The sequence below is a fragment of the Coturnix japonica genome, unplaced genomic scaffold (assembly GCF_054131305.1).
Source record: "Coturnix japonica strain WE unplaced genomic scaffold, WE-NBRP24 Scf089, whole genome shotgun sequence".
NCBI lineage: Eukaryota > Metazoa > Chordata > Aves > Galliformes > Phasianidae > Coturnix > Coturnix japonica.
The window spans coordinates 258,084-277,206 of NW_028188992.1; the positions used below are offsets into that span (position 1 = coordinate 258,084).

General features: G+C 52.9%; 1 protein-coding gene across 2 annotated transcripts in view; it reads left to right on the forward strand.

The window, feature by feature from the left end:
* Positions 1-7,967: 7,967 nt before the first annotated feature.
* CLIP3 (CAP-Gly domain containing linker protein 3) overlaps positions 7,968-19,123 on the forward strand; it is a 43,149-nt gene continuing 31,993 nt past the window's right edge. The window contains exons 1-4 of one of the 2 annotated variants that reach the window (XM_085534648.1): positions 7,968-8,130; positions 14,442-14,548; positions 15,067-15,099; positions 17,503-17,596. In XM_085534648.1, the coding sequence (XP_085390774.1) occupies positions 7,998-8,130; positions 14,442-14,548; positions 15,067-15,099; positions 17,503-17,596 (367 nt within the window). In that variant the 5' untranslated portion in view covers positions 7,968-7,997. Of the gene's footprint in view, positions 8,131-14,441; positions 14,582-15,066; positions 15,100-17,502; positions 17,597-19,123 lie in introns of both variants that reach the window. The other variant, XM_085534647.1, reaches the window with a different exon arrangement.

Sequence of the window (19,123 nt, forward strand, 5' to 3'; positions counted from 1 at the left end):
CCCCCTATATCCCCCTCTATCCCCCCTATAAGCCCCCAGCCCCATATAACCCCATACAGCCCCTACTCCCCCTAATATCCCACCCTAAACCCCCCTGTTCCCCTATATCCCCCCAGCCCCATATAACCCCATATCCCCCCATATAGCCCCATATCTCCCCATATCCCCCCCTTTAGCCCCCCAGACCCATATAACCCCATATCCCCCCATATCTCCCCCCAATATCCCACCCTAAACCCCCCTGTCCCCCTATATCCCCCCTATAAGCCCCCCAGCCCCATATAACCCCATACAGCCCCATATCCCCCCAATATCCCAACCTAAACCCCCCTATATCCCCCTATATCCCCCCCCTATAAGCCCCCCAGCCCCATATAGCCCCATACAGCCCCATATCCCGCCCCCAATATCCCACCCTAAACCCCACTGTCCCCCTATATCCAACCTATAAGCCCCCAGCCCCATATAACCCCATACAACCCCATATTCCCCCCCCAGTATCCCACCCTAAACCCCCCTATATCCCCCTATATCCCCCCTATAAGCCCCCCAGCCCCATATAACCCCATATCCCCCCATATAACCCCATATCTCCCCCTAAACCCCCCCAGCCCCATATAACCCCATACAGCCCCATATCCCCCCCCAGTATCCCACCCTAAACCCCCCTAAATCCCCCTATATCCCCCCATAACCCCCCCAGCCCCATATAACCCTATATATCTCATATGGCCCCATATCCCCCCATATAGCCCCATATCTCCCCATATCCCCCCCTAAAGCCCCCTCAGCCCCATATAGCCCCATATCCCCCCCCAATATCCCCCCCTAAACCCCCCTATATCCCCCTCTATCCCCCCTATAAGCCCCCAGGCCCATATAACCCCATACACCCCTACTCCCCCTAATATCCCACCCTAAACCCCCCTGTTCCCCTATATCCCCCCAGCCCCATATAACCCCATATCCCCCCATATAGCCCCATATCTCCCCATATCCCCCCCTTTAGTCCCCCAGCCCCATATAACCCCGTACATCCCCATATCCCCCCCCAATATCCCACCCTAAGCCCCCCTATATCCCCCTATATCCCCCCTATGAGCCCCCCAGCCCCATATAACCCTATATATCCCATACAGCCCCATATCTCCCCATATAGCCCCATATCTCCCCATATCCCCCCATAAGCCCCCTCAGCCCCATATAGCCCCATATCCCCCCCAGTATCCCACCCTAAACCCCCCCTATATCCCCCTATATCCCCCCTATAAGCCCCCAGCCCCATATAACCCCATACATCCCCATATCCCCCCCCAATATCCCACCCTAAGCCCCCCTATATCTCCCCATATCCCCCCTATAAGCCCCCCAGCCCCATATAGCCCCATATCCACCCCCAGTATCCCACCCTAAACCCCCCTATATCCCCCTATATCCCCCCATAACCCCCCCAGCCCCATATAACCCCATATATCCTATATAGCCCCATATCTCCCCATATCCCCCCCTAAAGCTCACCCAGCCCCATATAGCCCCATATAGCCCCATATAGCCCCATATCCCCCCCCAATATCCCACCCTAAACCCCCCTATATCCCCCTCTATCCCCCCTATAAGTCCCCAGCCCCATATAACCCCATACACCCCTACTCCCCCTAATATCCCACCCTAAACCCCCCTGTTCCCCTATATCCCCCCAGCCCCATATAACCCCATATCCCCCCATATAGCCCCATATCTCCCCATATCCCCCCCTTTAGTCCCCCAGCCCCATATAACCCCGTACATCCCCATATCCCCCCCCAATATCCCACCCTAAGCCCCCCTATATCCCCCTATATCCCCCCTATGAGCCCCCCAGCCCCATATAACCCTATATATCCCATATAGCCCCATATCTCCCCATATCCCCCCCCAATATCCCACCCTAAACCCCCCTATATCCCCATATATCCCCCCATAACCCCCCCAGCCCCATATAACCCCATATATCCCATATATATCCCATATAAATCCCATATAACACCCCGCCCCCCCCCCTCCCAATCTCCATCACTGCCCGCACTGCGCATGCGCGCAGCTCCGCCTCCCCCCCCCCCCCCCATCACGGCCGAGCCCCGCAGGTACCGAACGGGAAGGGGGGGGGGGGCGGTTATAGGGCGGATATAGGGCGGATATAGGGCCGTTATGGGGCCGTTATGGGGTGGGGATGGAGGGGATGGGGGGGGGATGGGAGCCGTGTGGGGCGGGGGGGGGACACGGCCCCGGGTGCGGCTGGGACCGGGGGGGGAAAATGGGGTGGGATCCGACCCAAATGCACGGCCCAGCCTATAGGGATCCTATAGAGATCCTATAGCAGCGTATAGGGATCCTGTAGAGATCCTATAGCAGCGTATAGGGATCCCATAGAGATCCTATAGCATCGTATAGGGATCCCATAGAGATCCTATAGCATCGTATAGGGATCCTATAGAGATCCTATAGCATCATATAGGGATCCCATAGCACCCCATAGCCATCCCATAGAGATCCCATAGCACCCCGTAGCCATCCCATAGAGATCCTATAGCAGCATATAGGGATCCTATAGAGATCCTATAGCAGCGTATAGGGATCCCATAGAGATCCTATAGCATCGTATAGGGATCCCATAGAGATCCTATAGCATCGTATAGGGATCCTATAGAGATCCTATAGCATCATATAGGGATCCCATAGCAGCCCATAGCCATCCCATAGAGATCCTATAGCATCGTATAGGGATCCCATAGAGATCCTATAGCATCATATAGGGATCCCATAGCACCCCATAGCCATCACATAGCATCCCATAGAGATCCCATAGCATCCCATAGAGATCCTATAGCATCATATATGGATCCCATAGCACCCCATAGCCATCCCATAGAGATCCTATAGCATCATATAGGGATCCCATAGCACCCCATAGCATCACATAGAGATCCTATAGCATCATATAGGGATCCCATAGCACCCCATAGCCATCCTATAGCATCCCATAGCACCCATAGCCATCCTATAGCATCCCATAGCACCCCATAGCCATCCCATAGCCATCCCATAGCATCCCATAGAGATCCTATAGCATCATATAGGGATCCCATAGCAGCCCATAGCCATCCCATAACATCCCATAGCATCCCATAGCATCCCATAGATATCCCATAGCATCACATAGAGATCCCATATGGATCCTATAGCATCACATAGAGATCCTATAGGCACCCCATAGCCATCCCATAGAGATCCCATAGCATCCCATAGCCATCCCATAGAGATCCTATAGCATCATATAGGGATCCCATAGCAGCCCATAGCCATCCCATAGAGATCCCATAGCATCCCATAGCCATCCCATAGAGATCCCATAGCACCCCATAGCCATCCCATAGAGATCCTATAGAGATCCTATAGCAGCATATAGGGATCCCATAGAGATCCTATAGCATCATATAGGGATCCCATAGCAGCCCATAGAGATCCCATAGAGATCCCATAGCACCCCATAGCCATCCCATAGAGATCCCATAGCACCCAATAGCCATCTCATAGCATCCCATAGCATCCCATAGAGATCCTATAGCATCATATAGGGATCCCATAGCATCCTATAGCCATCCCATAGAGATCCTATAGCATCATATAGGGATCCCATAGCAGCCCATAGCCATCCCATAGAGATCCCATAGCACCCCATAGCATCCCATAGATATCCCATAGCATCACATAGAGATCCCATATGGATCCTATAGCATCACATAGAGATCCTATAGGCACCCCATAGCCATCCCATAGAGATCCCATAGCATCCCATAGCCATCCCATAGAGATCCTATAGCATCATATAGGGATCCCATAGCACCCCATAGCCATCCCATAGAGATCCCATAGCACCCCATAGCCATCCTATAGCATCCCATAGCACCCCATAGCCATCCCATAGCCATCCCATAGCATCCCATAGCATCCCATAGAGATCCTATAGCATCATATAGGGATCCCATAGCACCCCATAGCCATCCCATAGAGATCCCATAGCACCCCATAGCCATCCCATAGCACCCCATAGCCATCCCATAGAGATCCCATAGCACCCCATAGCCATCCTATAGCATCCCATAGCACCCCATAGCCATCCCATAGCCATCCCATAGCATCCCATAGAGATCCTATAGCAGCATATAGGGATCCCATAGAGATCCTATAGCATCATATAGGGATCCCATAGCAGCCCATAGCCATCCCATAGCATCCCATAGAGAACCCATAGAGATCATATAGCATCACATAGAGATCCTAAAGGCATCCCATAGCATCACATAGAGATCCCATAGAGATCCTATAGCATCCCATAGAGATCCTATAGCATCCCATAGCATCCCATAGAGATCCTATAGCATCCCATAGAGATCCCATAGCATCCCATAGAGATCCCATAGCATCCCATAGCATCCCATATAGATCCCATAGCATCCCATATAGATCCCATAGCATCCCATAGAGATCCTATAGCACCCCATAGAGATCCTATAGCATCCCATAGCATCCCATAGAGATCCTATAGCATCCCATAGCATCCCATAGAGATCCTATAGCATCCCATAGCATCCCATAGAGATCCCATAGCATCCCATAGAGATCCCATAGCATCCCATAGCATCCCATAGAGATCCCATAGCATCCCATAGAGATCCCATATAGATCCCATAGCAGCCCATAGCATCCCATAGAGATCCCATAGCATCCCATAGAGATCCCATATAGATCCCATAGCAGCCCATAGAGATCCTATAGCACCCCATAGAGATCCTATAGCATCCCATAGCATCCCATAGAGATCCTATAGCATCCCATAGCATCCCATAGAGATCCCATAGCATCCCATAGCATCCCATAGAGATCCCATAGCACCCCATAGCCATCACATAGAGATCCCATAGCCATCCCATAGCATCCCATGTAGATCCCATAGCATCACATAGAGATCCTATATGAATCCTATAGCATCACATAGAGATCCCATACGGATCCTATAGCATCACATAGAGATCCTAAAGGCACCCCATAGCCATCCCATAGAGATCTCATAGCACCCCATAGCCATCCCATAGCATCCCATAGAGATCCCATAGCATCCCATAGCCATCCCATATAGACCTCATAGCATCCCATGGAGATCCCATAGCCATCCCATAGCCATCCTATATAGATCCCGTGGCATCCCAACCTCATATACCCCAATCCCAACCCCATATACCCCAACCCCATACACCCCAATCCCATATACTCCAACCCCATAAACCCAAATCCCATATACCCCAATCCCATATACCCCAATCCCAACCCCATACACTCCAACCCCATATACCCCAATCCCATATATCCCAACCCCATACACCCCATCCTTCCCCATATACCCATATCCCATAAATCCCATATACCCCAATCCCATATATCCCCTCCCAACCCCATATATCCCAATCCCAACCCCATATACCCCAACCCCAACCCCATACACCCCAATCCCATACATCCCAACCCCATATACCCCAATCCCAACCCCATATATCCCAACCCTATATACCCCCATCCCACCCCATATACCCAAATCTCATACATCCCATATACTCCAATCCCAATCCCATATATCCCCTCCCAATCCCATACACCCCAATCCCATATACCCCAACCCCAACCCCATATATCCCAATCCCATACACCCCGATCCCAACCCCATACACCCCAATCCCAACCCCATACACCCCAATCCCAACCCCATATCCCCCAACCCCATATCCCCCAACCCCATATCCCCCAATCCCATATACCCCAATCCCAACCCTATGTACCCCAACCCCATACACCCCAATCCCAACCCCACACACCCCAACCCCATATACCCCAATCCCAACCCTATATACCCCAATCCCATATACCCCAATCCCAGCCCTATATACCCAACCCCATACACCCCAACCCCATATACCCCAACCCCATACACCCCAATCCCAACCCTATATACCCCAATCCCAATCCCATATATCCAATCCCATATACCCCAATCCCATATACCCCAACCCCATACACCCCATCCTTCCCCATATACCCATATCCCATACATCCCATATACCCCAACCCCATTCACCCCAATCCCAACCCCATGTCCCCTAATCCCATATATCCCAACCCCATATACCCCAATCCCAATCCCATATATCCCCGCCCAATCCTATTCACCCCAATCCCAATCCCATATATCCCCTCCCAATCCCATATACCCCAAACCCAATCCCATATATCCCTGCCCAATCCCATATACCCCAATCCTACCCCATATCCCCCAACCCCATACACCCCAACCCCATATACCCCAATCCCAACCCCGTATACCCCAACCCCATATATCCCAACCCCATATACCCCAACCCCATATACCCCAATCCCATATACCCCAATCCCAATCCCATAGACCCCAATCCCATACATCCCATATACCCCAATCCCAACCCCGTATACCCCAACCCCATATATCCCAATCCCATACATCCCAACCCCATAAACCCCAACCCCATACACCCCAATCCCAACCCTATATACCCAATCCCATACACCCCAACCCCATACACCTCAATCCCAACCCTATATACCCAAATCCCATATACCCCAATCCCAACCCTATATACCCAAATCCCATACACCCCAATCCCAACCCTATATACCCAACCCCATACACCCCAATCCCAATCCCATATCCCCCAATCCCATATCCCCCAATCCCAACCCCATATACCCAATCCCATACACCCCAATCCCCAACCCCATATACCCCAATCCCATACACCCCAATCCCATATCCCCCAATCCCAACCCCATATACCCCAACCCCATACACCCCAACCCATATACCCCAATCCCAACCCTATATACCCAATCCCATATACCCCAATCCCATACACCCCAACCCCATACACCCCAATCCCATATATCCCAATCCCATATACCCCAACCCCATATACCCCAACCCCATACAACCCATCCTTCCCCATATACCCATATCCCATACATCCCATATACCCCAACCCCATACACCCCAATCCCAACCCCATATATCCCCTCCCAACCCCATATACCCCAATCCCAACCCTATACACCCCAATCCCAATCCCATATACCCCAATCTCACCCCATATCCCCCAACCCCATATCCCCCAACCCCATATACCCCAACCCCATATACCCCAATCCCATATACCCCAATCCCAATCCCATATATCCCCTCCCAACCCCATACACCCCAACCCCATAAATCCCAACCCCATATCCCCCAATCCCAACCCCATAAACCCCAATCCCAATCCCATATACCCTAATCCCAACCCTATATCCCCCAATCCCAACCCTATATACCCAATCCCATATACCCCAACCCCATATACCCCAATCCCAACCCTATATACCCCAATCCCATACACCCCAACCCTATATACCCCAATCCCAACCCTATATACCCCAATCCCATATACCCCAACCCCATACACCCCATCCTTCCCCATATACCCATATCCCATACATCCCATATACCCCAACCCCATACACCCCAATCCCATATACCCCAATCCCATATACCCCAACCCCATACACCCCAATCCCATATACCCCAATCCCAACCCCATATACCCCAATCCCATATACCCCAATCCCATACACCCCAATCCCATATACTCCAACCCCATATACCCCAATCCCAACCCCATATATCCCCTCAAAACCCCATATACCCCAATCCCAATCCCATCCACCCCAATCCATTCCGGCTCCATTCCGTTCCCGTTCCGTCTCCATTCCGTTCCCATTCCGGCTCCATTCCGGCTCCATTCCGGCTCCATTCCGGCTCCATTCCGTTCCCGTTCCGTCTCCATTCCGTTCCCGTTCCACTCCCAGTCTCTGATCCGCTCCGTGTTTTCCCTCAGCCCGCCATGACGCACGATCGCAGTTCGGCCCCTCCCCCCCCCGCTCAGCCCCCTCCCCCCGGCAGCCCCCCCCCCCCGGAGCGCCGCCCCAAAGCCGTCGTGCATCCGGCTGCGCCCGCCCCGCTGCCAAAGGACTATGGTGAGACCCCACATGGGGGGGACCCTATAATGGGGGGGGGGACCCTATAATGGGGGGGGGGGACCCTATAAGGGGGGGGGACCCCAATAATTGGGGATGGGACCCCAAATATGGGGGGGGGACCCTAAATAGGGGGGACCCTAAATGGGGGGAGGGGGCCAAATAGGGGGGGAGTGGGACCCTAAAAGGGGAGGGGGGGGACCCCTAAATGGGGGGGGACCCTATAAGGGGAGGGGGGACCCTATATAGGGGGGTCCCTAAATGGGGGGGGACCCTCTAATAGTGGGGACCCTATAAGGGGAGGGGGGGGACCCTAAATGGGGAGGGGGAGGACCCTAAATGGGGGGGGACCCTATAATAGTGGGGACCCTATAAGGGGAGGGGGGGACCCTAAATGGGGAGGGGGAGGACCCTAAATGGGGGGGACCCTATAAGGGGAGGGGGGGGACCCTAAAGGGGGGGAGGGGGCCAAATAGAGGGGGAGTGGGACCCTAAATAGGGGGGACCCTATAAGGGGAGGGGGGGGACCCTAAATGGGGGGGGACCCTATAAGGGGAGGGGGGACCCTAAAAGGGGGGGGGACCCCAATAATGGGGGATGGGACCCCGAATACGGGGGTGGGACCCTAAAAGGGGAGGGGGGGGGACCCTATAATAGTGGGGACCCTATAAGGGGAGGGGGAGGACCCTAAATAGGAGGGACCCTAAAAGGGGAGGGGGGGACCCTAAATGGAGGGGGACCCTAAATAGGGGGGGGCCCTAAATGGGGGGGGACCCTAAAAGGGGAGGGGGGGGCCCTAAATGGGGGGGACCCTAAATAGGGGGGGGCCCTAAATGGGGGGGGACCCTAAATAGGGGGGACCCTATAAGGGTAGGGGGGGACCCTAAATGGGGGGGGACCCTATAAGGGGAGGGGGGGACCCTAAATAGGGGGGACCCTATAAGGGGAGGGGGGGACCCTAAATGGGGGGGGAACCTAAATACGGGGGGGCCCTAAATGGGGAGGGGGACCCCAATAATGGGGGATGGGACCCCAAATATGGGGGGGGACCCTAAATAGGGGGGGATCCTATAAGGGGAGGGGGGGACCCTAAATGGGGGGGACCATAAATGGGGGGGGACCATAAATGGGGTGGGACCCCAATAATGGGGGATGGGACCCCAAATATGGGGGGGATCCTAAATAGTGGGGACCCTATAATGGGGGGGACCCTAAATGGGGGGGGGACCCAAATAATGGGGGATGGGACCCCGAATATGGGGGGGGACCCTAAATGGGGAGGACCCTAAATATGGGGGGGGGGGGACCCTATAACGGGGGGGGGGGACCCTAAATGGGGGGGGACCCTATAATGGGGGGGGGGGACCCTAAATAGGGGGGACCCTAAATGGGGGGGAGGGGGCCAAATAGGGGGGGAGTGGGACCCTAAATAGGGGGACCCTATAAGGGGAGGGGGGGGACCCTAAATGGGGAGGGGGGGACCCTATAATGGGGGAACCCTAAATGGGGGGGCCCCTAAAAGGGGAGGGGGGGGACCCTAAATGGGGGTGACCCTAAATAGGGGGGACCCTATAAGGGGAGGGGGACCCCAATAATGGGGGATGGGACCCCAAATAGGGGGGTGGGACCCTATAAGGGGAGGGGGGGACCCTAAATGGGGGGGGACCCTATAAGGGGAGGGGGGACCCTAAATAGGGGGGACCCTATAAGGGGAGAGGGGGGACCCTAAATGGGGGGGGACCCTAAAAGGGGAGGGGGGGACCATAAATGGGGATGGGACCCTATAAGGGGAGGGGGGGGACCCTATAAGGGGAGGAGGGGACCCTAAATGGGGGGGGACCCTAAATGGGGAGGGGGACCCCAATAATGGGGGATGGGACCCCAAATATGGGGGGGGGGACCCTAAATAGGGGGGGGATCCTATAAGGGGAGGGGGGGACCCTAAATAGGGGGGGATCCTATAAGGGGAGGGGGGGGACCCTAAATGGGGGGGACCATAAATGGGGGGGAACCATAAATAGGAGGGGGGGACCCTAACGATGGGGGATGGGACCCTAAATAGGGGGGGACCGTAAAAGGGGAGGGGGACCCCAATAATGGGAATGGGACCCCAAATATGGGGGGGACCCTAAATGGGGGTGACCCTAAATAGGGGGGACCCTATAAGGGGAGGGGGGGACCCTAAATGGGGAGGGGGGACCCTAAATGGGGGGGACCCTATAAGGGGAGGGGGGAACCCTAAATGGGGGGGACCCTAAACAGGGGAGACCCTAAATGGGGGGGGACCCTAAACAGGGGAGACCCTAAATGGGGAGGGGGGGCACCCTAAATAGGGGGAGAACCTAAAAGGGGAGGGGGGGGGAGACCATAAATGAAGGGGGGGGGCTAAATAGGGGGATGGGACCCCAATAATGGGTTATAGGACCCCAGTAACAGGGTATAGGACCCCAATAACAGGGTATAGGACCCCAATAATGGGGTATAGGATCGCAATAACGGGTATAGGACCCCAATAATGTGATATAGGAGCCCAATAATGGGGTATAGGACCCCAATAATGGGGTATAGGTCCCCAATAACAGGGTATAGGACCCCAATAATGGGGTATAGGACCCCAATAATGGGATGGGACACCAATAACGGGATATAGGACCCCAATAATGGGGTATAGGACCCCAATAACGGGGTATAGGACCCCAATAATGGGATGGGACACCAATAACGGGATATAGGACCCCAATAACAGGGTATGGGACCCCAATAATGGGGTATAGGACCCCAATAACGGGTATAGGACCCCAATAATGGGATGGGACCCCAATAATGGGGTATAGGACCCCAATAACAGGGTATAGGACCCCAATAATGGGGTATAGGACCCCAATAACGGGTATAGGACCCCAATAATGGGATGGGACCCCAATAATGGGGTATAGGACCCCAATAACGGGTATAGGACCTCAGTAATGGGGTATAGGACCCCAATAACGGGTATAGGACCCCAATAATGGGATGGGACCCCAATAATGGGGTATAGGACCCCAATAATGGTGGATGGGACCCCAATAATGGGGTATAGGATCCCAATAATGGGGTATAGGACCCCAATAACGGGTATAGGACCCCAATAATGGGATAGGACCCCAATAATGGGGTATAGGACCCCAATAATAGGTATGGGACCCCAATAATGGGGTATGGGAGCCCAATAACGGGTATAGGACCCCAATAATGGGGTATAGGACCCCAATAACAGGGTATAGGACCCCAATAATGTCATAGGACCCCAATAATGGGGTATAGGACCCCAATAATAGGGTATAGGACCCCAATAATGGGGCATAGGACCCCAATAATGGGGTATAGGACCCCAATTGGAATCACTGGGACCCCAATAATGGGGTATAGGACCCCAATAATAGGTATGGGACCCCAATAATGGGGTATCGGAGCCCAATAACGGGTATAGGACCTCAATAATGGGGTATAGGACCCTAATAACAGGGTATAGGACCCCAATAGTGGGATATGGGACCCCAATAATGGCGTATAGAACCCCAATAGGAGGCACTGGGACCCCGATATTGGGGTATAGGGCCCCAGTTGGAATCACTGGGACCCCAATAATGGGGTATAGGACCCCAATAACGGGTATAGGACCCCAATAATGGGATGGGACCCCAATAATGGGGTATGGGACCCCAATTGGAGGCACTGGGACCCCAATAATGGAGTATAGGACCCCAATAATGGGATGGGACCCCAATAATGGGTATAGGACCCCAGTAATGGGAATGGGACCCCAATAATGGGATGGGACCCCAATAATGGGGTATAGGAACCAATAATGGTGTATAGGACCCCGATAACAGGGTATGGGACCCCAATAATGGTGGATGGGACCCCAATAATGGGGTATAGGACCCCAATAACAGGTATAGGACCCCTATAATGGGAATAGGACCCCAATAACAGGGTGTAGGGCCCCAATAACGGGTATAGGACCTCAGTAATGGGGTATAGGACCCCAATAACGGGTATAGGACCCCAATAATGGGCTATAGGACCCCAATAATGGGGTATAGGATCCCAATAACAAGGTATAGGACCCCAATAATGGGGTATATGACCCCAGTAACAGGGTATAGGACCCCAATAACAGGGTATAGGACCCCAATTGGAATCACTGGGACCCCAATAACAGGGTATAGGACCCCAATAATGGGATATGGGACCCCAATAATGGGGTATAGGACCCCAATAGGAGGCACTGGGACCCCAATAACAAGGTATAGGACCCCAATAATGGGGTATGGGAGCCCAATAATGGTGGATGGGACTCCAATAATGTCATACGACCCCAATAATGGGGTATAGGACCCCTATAACAGGGTATAGGACCCCAATAACGGGTATAGGACCCCAATAATGGGGTATAGGACCCCAATAACAGGGTATAGTACTCCAATAATGAGATATAGGGCCCCAATAATGGGGTATAGGACCCCAATAACAGGGTATAGGACCCCAATAGGAGGCACTGGGACCCCAATAATAGGGATGGGACCCCAGCATTAGGAATAGGACCCCAATAATAGGGATGGGACCCCAATAATGGGGTATAGGACCCCAATAACGGGTATAGGACCCCAATAATGGGGGATGGGACCCCAATAACAGGGTATAGGACCCCAATAATGTCATAGGACCCCAATAACGGGTATAGGACCCCAATAATGGGATATAGGACCCCAATAATGGGCACTGGGACCCCAATAATGGGATATAGGACCCCAATAATGGGGTATAGGACCCCAATAACAGGGTATAGGACCCCAATAGGAGGCACTGGGACCCCAATAATAGGGATGGGACCCCAGCATTAGGAATAGGACCCCAATAATAGGGATGGGACCCCAATAATGGGGTATAGGACCCCAATAACAGGGTATAGGACCCCAATAATGGGATGGGACCCCAATAACGGGTATAGGACCCCAATAATGGGGTATAGGACCCCAATTGGAATTACTGGGACCCCAATAATGGGGTATAGGACCCCAACAATGGGAATGGGACCCCAATAACAGGGTATGGGACCCCAATAACGGGTATAAAACCCCAATAATGGGATATAGGACCCCAATTAATGGCACTGGGACCCCAATAATGGGATGGGACCCCAATAACAGGGTATAGGACCCCAATAATGGGATCGAACCCCAATAACAGGGTATAGGACCCCAATAATGGGGTATAGGACCCCAATAACGGGTATAGGACACCAATAATAGGGTATAGGACCCCAATAATGGGATGGGACCCCAATAACAGGGTATAGGACCCCAATAACAGGGTATATGACCCCAGTAACAGGGTATAGGACCCCAATAACAGGGTATAGGACCCCAATTGGAATCACTGGGACCCCAATAATGGGGTATAGGACCCCAATAATGGGATATGGGACCCCAATAATGGGGTATAGGACCCCAATAGGAGGCACTGGGACCCCAATAACGGGTATAGGACCCCAATAACGGGTATAGGACCCCAATAATGGGATCAAACCCCAATAACAGGGTATAGGACCCCAATAACGGGTATAGGACCCCAATAATGGGGTATAGGACCCCAATAACGGGTATAGGACCCCAATAACGGGTATAGGACCCCAATAACGGGGTATAGGACCCCAATAATGGGGGTTGGGACCCCAATAACGGGATATAGGACCCCAGTAATGTCATAGGACCTCAATAACGGGTATAGAACCCCAATAACGGGTATAGGACCCCAATAATGGGGGATGGGACCCCAATAACGGGTATAGGACCCCAATAATGGGTATAGGACCCCAATAATGGGGGATGGGACCCCAATAATGGGTATAGGACCCCAATAATGGGGTATAGGTCTCCAATAATAGGGTATAGGACCCCAATAACAGGGTATAGGACCCCAATTGGAATCACTGGGACCCCAATAATGGGGTATAGGACCCCAATAATGGGGTATAGGACCCCAATAGGAGGCACTGGGACCCCAATAACGGGTATAGGACCCCAATAACGGGTATAGGACCCCAATAATGGGATATAGGACCCCAATAATGTCATAGGACCTCAATAACGGGTATAGGACCCCAATAATGGGATGGGACCCCAATAACGGGTATAGGACCCCAATAACGGGTATAGGACCCCAATAATGGGATATAAGACCCCACTAATGGGGGTTGGGACCCCAATAATGGGACTCGGACCCCAGTTGACCTCCATCCTTTAACCTTTGCCCTTTGACCCCTTTAGCCTTCACGTTCTTTGACCCCACTGACGCGGCCTGTCAGCAGATTCTGCTCGACCCCAAAACCACCATCCCACAATTGTTCGCGGTGCTGCGCCAATGGGTGCCACAGGTCCAGCACCGCGTCGACGTCATCGGCAACGAGGTCAGGGGTCATGGGGTCACAATGGGGTCACGAGGTCATCGGAGGTCGTGGGGGTTATGGGGTCATTGGGGCTAATGGGGTTGTTGGGGTCAGTAGGGTTATTGGGGTCATGGGGTCAATGGGGTGAATGGGGTTAATGGGGTCAATGGGGGCAATGGGGTTAATGGGGTTAATGGGGTTAATGGGGTTAATGGGGGCAATGGGGTTAATGGGGTGAGTGGGGTTAATGGGGTGAATGGGGCCATTGGGGTCAATGGGGACATTGGGGTCAATGGGGTCAATGGGGTGAATGGGGGTATTGGGGTTAATGGGGTATTGGGGTCAATGGGGGCAATGGGGTGAATGGGGTTAATGGGGGCAATGGGGGTATTGGGGTCAATGGGGACATTGGGGTCAATGGGGTCATTGGGGTCATTGGGGTTAATGGGGTCACTGGGGTTAATGGGGTCAATGAGGTCGCGGTGCTGCGCCAATGGGTGCCACAGGTCCAGCACCGCGTCGACCTCATCGGCAACGAGGTCAGGGGTCATGGGGTCACGGCGGGGTCACGGTGGGGTCATGAGGTCAAGGGGTCATGGGGGGTCATGAGGTCAAGGGGTCATCGGGGGTCATGGAGTCAGCAGGGGTCATGGGGTCATTGGGGGTTATGGGGTCGTTGGGGTCATTGGGGTCAATGGGGTCATTGGGGGCTATGGGGTCATTGGGGTCAATGGGGTTGTTGGGGTCAGTGGGGTCGTTGGGGGTTATGGGGTCATTGGGGTCAATGGGGTTGTTGGGGTCAGTGGGGTCGTTGGGGGTTATGGGGTCATTGGGGTTATTGGGGTCAGTGGGGTCATTGGGGGCTATGGGGTCAATGGGGACAGTGGGGTCAATGGGGTCATTGGGGTTATTAGGGTCATTGGGGCCAATGGGGTCATTGGGGTCATTGGGTCATCGGGGGTTATGGGGTCGTTGGGGGTTATGGGGTCATTGGAGTCAATGGGGTCGATGGGGTCATTGGGGTTATTGGGGTCAATGGGGTTGTTGGGGGTTATGGGGTTATTGGGGTCATTGGGGGCTATGGGGTCAATGGTGTCATTGGGGTCAATGGGGTTATGGGGTCGTTGGGGTCATTGGGGTCAATGGGGTCATTGGGGGTTATGGGGTCGTTGGGGTCATTAGGGTCATTGGGGGTTATGGGGTCATTGGGGTTATTGGGGTCAATGGGGTCATTGGGTCAATGGGGTCATTAGGGTTGTTGAGGGTTATGGGGTCATTAGGATCAATGGGGTCGTTGGGGTTATTGGAGTCAATGGGGTCATTGGGTCAATGGGGTCAATGGTGTCATTGGGGTCAATGGGGTTATGGGGTTGTTGGGGTCATTGGGGTCAGTGGGGTCAATGGGGTCATTGGGGTCAATGGGGTCATTGGGGTTGTTGGGGGTCATTGGGGTTATTGGGGTCAGTGGGGTCAATGGGGTTATTGTGGGTTATGGGGTCAATTGGGTCATTGGGGTCAATGGGGTCACTGGGGTTATTGGGGTCAATGGGGTCATTGGGGTCAATGGGGGTTATGGGGTTATTGGGGGTTATGGGGTTGTTGGGGTCATTGGGGTCAGTAGGGTTATTGGGGTCATGGGGTCAATGGGGTTAATGGGGTTAATGGGGTCAATGGGGTTAATGGGGTTAATGGGGGCAATGGGGTTAATGGGGTGAGTGGGGTTAATGGGGTGAATGGGGCCATTGGGGTCAATGGGGACATTGGGGTCAATGGGGTCAATGGGGTCAATGGGGTGAATGGGGGTATTGGGGTTAATGGGGTATTGGGGTCAATGGGGGCAATGGGGTCAATGGGGTCACTGGGGTCAATGGGGTCGATGGGGACAGTGGGGCAATGGGGTTATTGGGGTCAATGAGGTCACGGTGCTGCGCCAATGGGTGCCGCAGGTCCAGCACCGCGTCGACATCATTGGCAACGAGGTCAGGGGTCATGGGGTCACGGTGGGGTCATGAGGTCATGATGGGGTCATGAGGTCAAGGGGTCATCGGGGGTCATGGGGTTATGGGGTTATTTGGGGTTATGGGGTTGTTGGGGTCGTTGGGGTCATTGGGGGTTATGGGGTTATTGGGGGTTATGGGGTCATTGGTGTCAATGGGGTCAATGGGGTCATTGGGGTCAATGGGGTCAATGGGGTCATTGGGGTCAATGGGGTCGTTGGGGGTTATGGGGTCATTGGGGTCAATGGGGTCAATGGGGTCATTGGGGGCTATGGGGTCCATGGAGTTATTGGGGTCATTGGGTTCATTGGGGTCAATGGGGTCATTGGGGATATATATCCCCTATATCCCCTATATATCCCCTATATATCCCCTATATCCCCTATATATCCCCTATATATCCCATATATCCCCTATATATCCCCTATATATCCCCTATATCCCCTATATATCCCCTATATCCCCTATATCCCCTATATATCCCCTATATCCCCTATATCCCCTATATATCCCCTATATATCCCCTATATCCCCTATATCCCCTATATATCCCCTATATCCCCTATATATCCCCTATATATCCCCTATATATCCCCTATATCCCCTATATCCCCTATATATCCCCTATATATCCCCTATATCCCCTATATATCCCCTATATATCCCATATATCCCCTATATCCCCTATATCCCCTATATATCCCCTATATATCCCCTATATCCCCTATATATCCCCTATATCCCCTATATCCCCTATATATCCCCTATATATCCCCTATATCCCCTATATCCCCTATATATCCCCTATATATCCCCTATATATCCCCTATATCCCCTATATATCCCCTATATCCCCTATATATCCCCTATATATCCCCTATATCCCCTATATATCCCCTATATATCCCCTATATATCCCCTATATATCCCCTATATCTCTCTCAGATCCTACGTCGCGGTTGCCATGTTGATGACCGTGATGGTCTGACGGACATGACGCTGCTGCACTACGCCTGCAAGGCCGGGGCACACGGCGTGGGTGAGCCCCATAACTGCCCCATAACCACCCCATAACCACCCCATAGCCACCCCATAGCCACCCCATAACCACCCCATAACCACCCCATAACCACCTCATAACCACCCCATAGCCACCCCATAACCACCCCATAAACACCCCATAACCACCCCATAACCACCCCATAGCCACCCCATAACCACCCCATAGCCACCCCATAACCACCCCATAACCACCCCATAGCCACCCCATAGCCACCCCATAACCACCCCATAACCACCCCATAGCCACCCCATAGCCACCCCATAACCACCCCATAGCCACCCCATAGCCACCCCATAACCACCCCATAACCACCCCATAGCCACCCCATAACCACCCCATAACCGCCCCATAACCACCCCATAACCACCCCATAACCACCCCATAGCCACCCCATAACCACCCCATAGCCACCCCATAACCACCCCATAACCACCCCATAGCCACCCCATAGCCACCCCATAACCACCCCATAGCCACCCCATAGCCACCCCATAACCACCCCATAACCACCCCATAACCACCCCATAACCCCATACACCCCATATAACCTCATATCCCCCTATAGGTGACCCCGCGGCCGCAGTGCGCCTGGCCTCCCGCCTGCTGTCCCATAACCCCATATAACCCCATATAACCCCATATAACCCCATATAACCCCATATACCCCATATACCCCCATATAACCCCATAACCCCATATAACCCCATATGACCCCATATAACCCCATATAACCCCATATAACCCCATATAACCCCATATAATCCCCTATAACCCCATAACCCCCCTATAACCCCATATAACCCCATATAACCCCCTGTAACCCCATAACCCCCCTATAACCCCCTATAACCCCCCATATAACCCCATATAACCCCATATAACCCCATATAACCCTATAGGTGACCCCCTATATCCCCCATATAACCCCATATCCCCCCATATAACCCCATATATCCCCTATATAACCCCATATAACCCTATAGGTGACCCCCTATATCCCCCATATAACCCCATATCCCCCCATATAACCCCATATAACCCCATATACCCCATATAACCCCATATAACCCTATAGGTGACCCCCTATATCCCCCATATAACCCCATATAACCCCATATCCCCCCATATCCCCCCATATAATCCCATACACCCCATAGGTGACCCTGCAGCCGCAGTGCACCTGGCCTCCCGCCTGCTGTCCCATAACCCCATAACCCCATAACCCCATAACCCCATATAACCCCATATAACCCCATATAACCCCCTATAACCCCATATAACCCCATAACCCCATATCCCCCCTATAACCCCATATAACCCCATATAACCCCATATTACCCTATAGGTGACCCCCTATATCCCCCATATAACCCCATATAACCCCATATAACCCCATATAACCCCATATAACCCCATATACCTCCATATACCCCCATATAACCCCATATAACCCCATATAACCCCATATCCCCCCATATAACCCCATATAACCCTATATAACCC